Here is a 9242-nt window from a genome sequence, read left to right on the forward strand (position 1 = left end):
TTTTAAAAGTTTTGGGTATTTATAATTTGTATAATATGTGGGGCCAGCAATAATGACATAACACTAGTTGGTATACTAATGTGTACATTAATTAGTGTATGTAGTATCATCGTAAAATACCACATAAAGTATAACTAAAGACTTTTTCGATCATAACAAAAATAATAATCATAATAAGTAATAATTAATATCACAATATATTATAACTAAGAGTGTGTTTGTTTTGAAGGATTAGAGTGTGGATTGGACTATTAGTCCCACCGAACTAATAGTCCATTGTTTGTTTCAATTTTTTTTGCTCTGGACTAATAGTCCATATTTGTGGAACTATCTTATCCTATGGGGGTGGGATTATTTCCATGGGATTGGTATCCCATGGGATTAGGCTTTGAAATGTCCATTTTACCCCATGCTATTACTTAGCAAACAATTAGAAAATGGTAAAATAGTCTTTTGAACATTTATAAATTATTTTTTTAGTGTTGTTAATTTAAAATTATATATTAAATAAAAATTTTAAATTATAAATTAAATTTAATTAAAAATAATAAATTAAAAATTATGACCTTATAAATTAAATTTTTTTGGTGTTGTTAAATTATAAATTATAAATTATAGATTATAAATTTAAAATTATATATTAAATAAAAATTATAAATTACAAGAGTAAAATAGTCTTTTGAACATTATCCTTATCCAGTCCGTCTAACCAAACATTGGATTCACTAAAAATAGTCTAATCCAGACATCTAATCTCATGACTAAACAAACATAGATACAAATCCAATCCAACCGAATAGTCCAGGGACAATGTATCCCGGGACTAACAGTCTGATGGATTACAATTGCTCTTATCCAGTCCGTCCAAACAAACATATCCTAATAGTACAATAAATCATAACTAAATATTACAAACGTCATAATGTGATTGGTCCAATAAGAAAAGAAAAAAAAAACAAAAAACAAAAAAAATAAAAAATAAAATAATATGATTAGTTCACATCATTTTAGAAGTCATTGGCGGTCTCCAAGTCATGAGCATTTTTATATATGTATTATAGAATTTTTCAAAATGAAATTATCAATTTTTTTTTTTTTTTTTTCCAAAAAGAAGAAGAGGTAGGGTTGACTATCTTAGTGATGAAGTTTTCAATGGCTTCTAACTAAAGCATCTAAAACCAGATAAGCACAAGATAAAAAGAGCGAGTGCCGGCCAACTTTTGGACTGTTTTAGTGTTTAATGATCCTAACCTATCTACATTTTCTTATGCTCTGGATCTTTTGCTCTTGCCATTCATTTTTTTAAACCCCATAAAATTTTCAAAACACACACACATATTTATTTAGCATCTTACAAATTATACATTTATAGTTACCTACAAAAAAATATATAAAAGAATATTTTTGGCAAGCAAATTGAAAGAAATCCAAGAGGAAGAGAAAAATGAAAAATCAATTAAATAAATGTACATTGTAACAAGTCAAGGTGAGGATAGAGGATTGTAAACTGTTAATAGTATGTAGATATTATAATAGTAGATAATATATGTAGATATTATATTTAATAGATTATATTAAATATAGATAGTTGTTGCATAGTTGTTGCTAGCCTAGCACAGAAATGCTTTCTTTTCCTTTTGCTATCTTTCGGTGGCTTCATCATTTTGTCTTGTAAAACATCTCCTATATAATGGAGGTTCCATTTGGTTGCAATACACAATCAAAAACACAGAGCTAATTTGCTCTCTCAATCTTTCTCAATTTCTTATATGGTATCAGAGCACAGGTTTTCTGCCTAGCCTCTTCTTCCAACATATTTTTTCTGCAGATTGCATTTCATCTGTATCCCTTTTTCGTCCATCTCTGAAATACAGTTTTCACCACACCAGAGCCTTCGTCTCCTCCGGACGATTCCAACGCCACCAAGTTGTTGCATAGTTGTTGCTAGCCTAGCACAGAGTTGCTTTCTTTTCCTTTTGCTATCTTTCGGTGGCTTCATCATTTTGTCTTGTAAAACATCTCTTATATAATGGAGGTTCCATTTGGTTGCAATACACAATCAAAAACACAGAGCTAATTTGCTCTCTCAATCTTTCTCAATTTCTTATAGAAACTATGACACATCAATTGAATTCTTTGAATAATATTTTCTTTGTTAACAATATATTTTTTTTAATCTTTATAATAGAGAAGAATGCAATGAATTTAATTCAACTCATTTATCTCATCCGATAAAAAAATGTTTTATCTATTAAATCAAGCGGTACTTACCAATCAATCCTATTAACTAGACTTATTTACCTATAAGTCCTAACTAATAAATTTAACACTATAAAAATAAGAGACTGATAAATTTATCACTATGAATTTATTCATAGAAAAAAGAGGCTGATAAATTTATCACTATAAATTTATTCATAAAAATAAAAGACTGATAAATTTATCTTTTTCACTTAATAAATTTATTAATAAGACTTAATGGGTAATAAGTCTCAAAAGTAGAACCATTGGTAGTTTACTCTTAAATCAAACAGTGATATCTATTAACAAAATTCATTTAAATAATGTGAACGATTGTTTTATTAATTACTTTTGTGGAACACCCTATGATTCATATAAAATGGAATAGTGGGTATTATTATTGTTATTATGGGTATTACTCTAAATCTAATGCTAGTTTAAAGTAGATGTTACATAAGAACCCTCTAGAAAGTATAAATCACTATTTTATCTAAATTTACCTCTTTGCAAAAAGACTTTTATATGTGTTTTAAATTCAATTATTGGATTAAAAAAAGAACAAAACATCTTCAACTTAATTAATGCCATGTTTAGATTGTACATTTATAAAAGAAAAAAATGGAAGGGAAATTAAATTGTTTATAGATATTCAAGTACGCATAAATGATTTTTGACTTTTGACGTATATATTCATTTTTTCTTATTTTGATAACTCAACAAAAGAATAGTTGTTTTTCTTCTTTTTTATATTTTATATTTTATGTGTTCTTTTATTTTTGTTTACAAATTCCAAAACTCACTAGATTATTTTGTAATTTTTTTTTTTAATTTTCTTTTATTTTATCAAGAAACTCTCAAATGGATCAACGTAGTTGTTCACGTGTTCATTGTGTAATTAGACTCGAGAGACTATTCGATGGTTAAAGTAACGACAATGCTACGTAACTCAAATTTTGTGATTTAAAAGTGGTTTACATGGCCAAAGCGACGTCGTTTTGAGTACAGAACAACATAAAAATGACCAAAACGACGTCGTTTTGGCCATTTGAGCCACTTTTGAGCCACAAAATTTGAGTTACGAAACATTTTCTTTAAAGCAATACTCTACACCATTTAAATTGTGTCATTTGTCTAATTATTTTTTAAAAGTTAATATAAAAGTCACAGGTCTTTTCATTTAAATTAGAGTAAATTATAAATACATTTATTAAATTTATTTAAACTATATATTATCTTATGTGATTTCCTAAATTAAAAATACTCTATTATTAAGATTTGTCTTCTAATAGAATTGACAAAAATAAAATTCATAACTATCCATTACTAAAATTATTAATTGAAATATATTATTGATACCATTAAAAACTGTTAATAGACTTAATAAAAGATGTTATTTATTACGTAATTAAAAATTTTAAGAGATGCGATCTAATTTTTAAAATTATAAAGACAATTAATATTTTAAACAAACTTATTTATAATTTACACCTTAATTTAATAAAATCAAATTAGAGAATTACATACAATAACATTAAATAATTTTCCACTAAACTCATGTATAGCATTTAAAAAATTTTGCCCCATTTTTTTTGGCTAAGATCAAACGATTGTGCTATATGACATTATTATTGACCTCACTCATTAATCATATTACAAATACTAAAACTCTCTTAAATTACGTTATACCATCGATTGGTATATTAGTTGGTGCACATAGTATTATTCATTATAATATTATTACTGACTCCACTCATTATATAAATTATAAATATCAAAAACTTTTAAAATCATATCACATCATCTGTTAATATATTAATTGACATTATTCAAAATCAAATCAAGGTATTTAAGACTCACATGCAAAATCACTGTTTACATAAATGCCGTTTGACAAGTGGGTTGGGTTTGAATTGAGACTAAAAGAATTATCAAAAGATAAAATAGACTACAAGTTAATAAGATAAAATGTTACATCTAAATGATAATTATTTTACTTTTTCTTTCACAAAAAGTCAAAAAATTAAAATAATTAAAAAAAAAATTCTAAACCAAGCTAATTTAGCCAGACTAGACATCGTTTAGAAACATACTATTTCAACAATTTTTTAATTTTTTAAAAAAATATATATATAAAAAATAATAATATAATATACTTTTTAATCTTTTAACTAAAATATATTGTCCCTGGACAAGGTCATTTTGTTCAAAAATCAAGAAGTCTGGTTAAAAAAAAATGTTATTCCCATAATATAAAATAAATAAAAATCACATGGCTAATATCATAAAATTACACAACCAAGTTTGTCCATCTGTCATGTACTCCCCAATCGCTCCTATTCGTGTAGTTTACCAATTGTTCACCGCCACGTGACACCCATGACACTCAAATCCGACATGTCTTTCTCTAATTCGTCCACGTCAACATCCACTGTCCAGCTCGGACGTTAACATCGATCATATCCCCACCGTAGAAACCACTATATATTTACGTCTCTCTCTCTCTAGGCTGTATCTCTCTCTCTCTCTCTCTCTCACAGTGGCCATGGCGTCGGAGAGATGGAACCCTAGTGTTGTCTCCCTCATTCTCTTCTCTCTCCTCGCGATCGCATCAGCTGAAGTGTTCTTCGAAGAACGTTTTGATGGTACGTCCGATCTCTCTCTCTCTCTCTCTAGGTCGTTTTTTCTCTGCTGCTTTAATTACTGATTTTGGCTTGCATTTCGGAGGACTAGGGTTTTTAGGTAGTTAATTGAAGTTGAATTTGATCTTTGTTATGGAAGATTGGTGTTGTTGTTATGGTTTATGTTGCGATCTCTTGATTTTGAATCAGTAGTTTGTTTTTTTACTTCAGAATTCATCTGGAACTAGGACTGTTTAGTGGATCTATTGAGGAATTGATTTGTGTTGCCTTATCTGTATTGCTTTTTGGATTTGTGTTTGCTTCCTGTAGTTTGATTTTGTAAATACTGATTGTTTCAAATGAAATAAGAGTAAATTACCTATGCACGAGCTTTAATTTGCAATTTTAATTAGTAAAAAATCAACAACTGTGTAGCTTAAACATTTTGTATGTGTTCCCTATGTATAAATCCCCCAATACACATTACGTATGAATGCATTACCTCTATTGCGCTTACATTTAACATCAACAAGATGCTATTGGTGAAGAGAAGTTAGAAACAAAGATATATGTAGTTGTGCTTTTGACTTTTTGTTGTCCATTGTTGTAGCAAGTGAATTGCTTAAGCAGTTCTGTTTTTTTGTTTTAATAAAAGCATCTGGGACTTTCTGGGTTGACATTCATCCTCATTATGTGTTTTTGTTGTTGTACTTTTTTAAGATGGTGGCTGGGAGAATCGGTGGGTTAAATCTGACTGGAAGAAAGATGAAAACTTGGCTGGGGAGTGGAACTTTACTTCTGGTAAATGGAATGGAGATGCTGAGGATAAAGGTACCTTTTTACTTTTTTTTATTCTAATATATCTATGACAGTATACAATTTTGCTTGACCTCTACACTACATCATCAATCTAGAATGTAGCATTTTAGTGTGTGTGTGTGTGTCTGGGAGTTCTATGCTACATGATGGTCCAGATAAATAACACTACAACAGACATGTTTCTTCAGAGTTTTGTTTTTTCCCTAATGGATTAGGGTTTGTTTGGAAGGTGGTTTTTTTTACTAAAATATGGGATAAAAAAACTGAGGAATGACTTTTTGGCTATTTTTGAAAATTGTACCAAAAAGTAGACAGAATGGAAAGTAGTCTTTGATTTTTTTATTTTTATTTTTTTATGGCTTTTTGGCCTTTTCAGTGGCTGGCTAAATTAGCCTATTGCCAAACGACCTCTCAGCCTTACAAAAGTTTTCTTTAGATCTTTACTTGATTTGACTTTTGTGTCCTAACGCAGGCATCCAGACCAGCGAAGACTACAGGTTCTATGCTATTTCAGCTGAATTCCCTGAATTCAGCAACAAGGATAAGACATTGGTTTTCCAATTTTCTGTTAAGCATGAACAGAAGCTTGACTGTGGCGGTGGCTACATGAAGTTGCTTAGCAGTGGAATTGATCAAAAGAAATTCGGTGGTGATACGCCATATAGGTAACACAGAGACCCTTTTTACTTTCCAGTAGAAGTGTCTTATCTCTGATAATGTGTTTTTCATTTGCTTTATCACGTGGTTGTTTGCAGTATCATGTTTGGTCCAGATATCTGTGGCTACAGCACCAAGAAAGTTCATGCTATTCTTACATACAATGACACAAATCACTTGATCAAGAAGGAAGTTCCTTGTGAGACTGACCAGCTGACTCATGTCTACACATTCATCCTTCGTCCAGATGCTACCTACAGCATCCTCATTGACAATGTTGAGAAGCAAACTGGCAGCTTGTACTCTGATTGGGACCTTCTACCCCCAAAGAAAATCAAGGACCCTGAGGCCAAGAAGGTAATTGCTTATGGTTGGATGATTTATCTCATGTTTGACTAATTCAGTGTTTTTATTTAATTTTTTTTTTTAAATTTTTGATAATGACCAAACTGCTTATTGGATGACAGCCTGAAGATTGGGATGACAAAGAATTCATTCCTGATCCTGAAGATAAGAAACCAGAGGTAGTGAACATTTAATTAATAAATCATTTTTATTTTTTCCTAAATTTATTTGGCAACTGAGAATATGGGTTTTGCAGTTGGACTGAACATTTTGTTGTTTTGACAGGGTTATGATGATATCCCAAAGGAGATACCAGATCCTGATGCCAAAAAGGTTAGTCATTTAAAATTTTCTGTTCAGTATTGCGTACTTGTGTTTTGAAATTCTTGGTGAAAGTAACTGAGTAAGATGGCTTTCAATTTCAGCCTGAAGACTGGGATGATGAGGAAGATGGTGAGTGGACACCCCCTACAATGGATAACCCAGAGTACAAGGGTCCATGGAAGGCAAAGGTTTGTGGAATTTCGAAGTTAAATTTATGTAAGTGTTGTGATTGGAGACCAATGATTTATAACAAGTTCGTTCCTGCTTTCAGAAAATTAAGAATCCCAACTATCAGGGCAAGTGGAAGACACCTATGATTGATAACCCAGGTTGCTTTTCCTTCTTTTTTTGAAGGCTTCATGTATTATCTCTAGTCTACATCTTTAAGTTACATGTTTCATTAACACTGAAAAATTGCTACTATATGCAGAGTTCAAAGATGACCCTGAAATCTATGTTTTCCCGAAGTTGAAGTACGTGGGCATTGAATTGTGGCAGGTATTTCTGTTTTTTCCCTTATAAATGGTTTATCATTCTTATGGAATTGTGACTATGACTAAGCAAGTTGCATGAATTTTGTCAGGTGAAATCTGGAACCCTGTTTGACAATGTCTTGATTTGTGATGATCCGGAGTATGCGATGAAGCTGGCAGAGGAAACATGGGGCAAACAAAAGGATGTATGTTGTCTTTTGCCCCTCAAAAGCAAGTTTTGTTCTTTTTGAAAATATCTTCCAATTGTTGAAGTTTGAGATTATATTTGATTTTTGCAGGCTGAGAAGGCAGCATTTGATGAGGCAGAGAAGAAAAGAGAGGAGGAGGTATTATTTTTTGTTCATAATTGCTGTTATTTAATATCTCATTTAATAAATCTTTGCATTTTTTCTATTATTAATATCTCCACTGTGAAATCTAGATTGGCAACTATAAATAATTCAGTAATAGTATCCTCGTAGGATGTGTTTGGATCATAGATTTAGGTAAGGATTTGAAAAGGGAAACAGAAAAGGGAAAAGATGAGGCAAATGAGAATGAAATATAAGTTAATTTTTTTTTTTCTCTATTTTCATTTTCCTTTTCAAATTGCTGTACCCTAATCCATGAACCAAGCACAACATTAGTATTTATTTTGCCAGAAATGCATCAATGCAGGCAGAATGGATATCAGAACATGTATTAACATTTGTCAGATTTGAACATGTTTAACTAGCTTCTCTGAGTCATCAGTGCATTTATTTGGTTGAATACAATATTGATTCTGCTATTCCATGTCTTGTTGCCAACTTCTCAATTTGATTTTCTGCCAGGAATCAAAGGATGATCCTGTAGATTCTGATGTAAGTGCCACGAATTCTTCTCAACAATATAATTTGTTTATTTTAACCATGTCCTAATCTTGATAGACTGGTTATTACAGGCTGAAGGTGATGATGATGATGCCGAGGCTGATGATGATGAAACTGACAAAGAGGCTGATGATACAGAAGAGAGTGCACATGTAGGATTTCTTTCTACTTTTAATTGTTTAAAAATATCTATTCCACGAAGGATCCACTTTTATATATCTCGTTTGTTGGTTTGTATTTGCAGGATGAGTTGTAGGGAGGGAGAGCACCGTTGTGGTTTTCTGCTGACAATTCACTCTCTCGAGATCTCTGAATTTTTTTCTTGCTTAGTTTATTTGTAGCTTTTAGTTTTGTTTGTGTTTTAGGGAAAGAAACATTGGTGGCTGCATAGCATAGCAAGCAAGAACTGTGGCTAATTGTTTTAATCTCATTTGACTCCTGAGAAGTATTTAGAACATAAAGGGAAACAAACTTGTCTGATTTTGATTCAGAATTTGAAATATAGTTTGGAGATGTGGTGCTAATTGTGTGGAATGGCCTGCTTTAACGTTCTCGGCTCACTCTATTTTGCCATAACAAAAGATTTTTCCAGTTTCGGCAGTGGCTTTCTTTATAGTAAGAAATGTGAGATGATATCTGATCCCAGATTTGGCCTGTTTTTTGTGTGTTTTGAGGGGTCTGAACTGTGTTAGGATGACGAAATTTCATGGTTTTACTATTTTTTGACCTCTTTGGAAAACAATGGGGAGAATATTTTAATTATAATGAATGAAAATTAATTATATAGGTGTTTTAATCTTCTTAAATTTATCAAAATAGGTTAAAGTATACGTATGGTCCTTGAATTATATTGTTGGTGTCACTTCTTTTAGGTTTTGAAGTTTTGTCAATTT

General features: G+C 30.9%; 1 protein-coding gene across 1 annotated transcript; it reads left to right on the forward strand.

Annotated features, from left to right (window-relative positions):
- The first annotated feature begins 4479 nt into the window (after positions 1-4479).
- On the forward strand, positions 4480-8883 carry LOC114305515 (calreticulin). The gene is made up of 14 exons (XM_028250604.2): positions 4480-4883; positions 5580-5690; positions 6151-6343; positions 6434-6692; positions 6803-6859; positions 6966-7013; positions 7106-7192; positions 7276-7333; positions 7435-7502; positions 7588-7683; positions 7777-7824; positions 8311-8340; positions 8421-8501; positions 8594-8883. The coding sequence occupies exons 1-14, from the start codon at positions 4784-4786 to the stop codon at positions 8603-8605; spliced, it is 1248 nt and encodes a 415-aa protein (XP_028106405.1). The 5' UTR covers positions 4480-4783; the 3' UTR covers positions 8606-8883.
- The last annotated feature ends 359 nt before the right edge of the window (positions 8884-9242 follow it).

This window comes from Camellia sinensis, chromosome 2 (assembly GCF_055761805.1).
Source record: "Camellia sinensis isolate YWXY chromosome 2, ASM5576180v1, whole genome shotgun sequence".
Lineage (NCBI taxonomy): Eukaryota > Viridiplantae > Streptophyta > Magnoliopsida > Ericales > Theaceae > Camellia > Camellia sinensis.

Bases quoted from the DNA above. Each gene is read 5' to 3' on its own strand.
- LOC114305515 (XM_028250604.2), top strand. From the start codon at position 4,784: ATGGCGTCGGAGAGATGGAACCCTAGTGTTGTCTCCCTCATTCTCTTC. The intron at 5,691-6,150 runs GTACCTTTTTAC...GTCCTAACGCAG, and splicing joins TGGAGATGCTGAGGATAAAG to GCATCCAGACCAGCGAAGAC. The intron at 7,193-7,275 runs GTTTGTGGAATT...TCCTGCTTTCAG, and splicing joins AGGGTCCATGGAAGGCAAAG to AAAATTAAGAATCCCAACTA.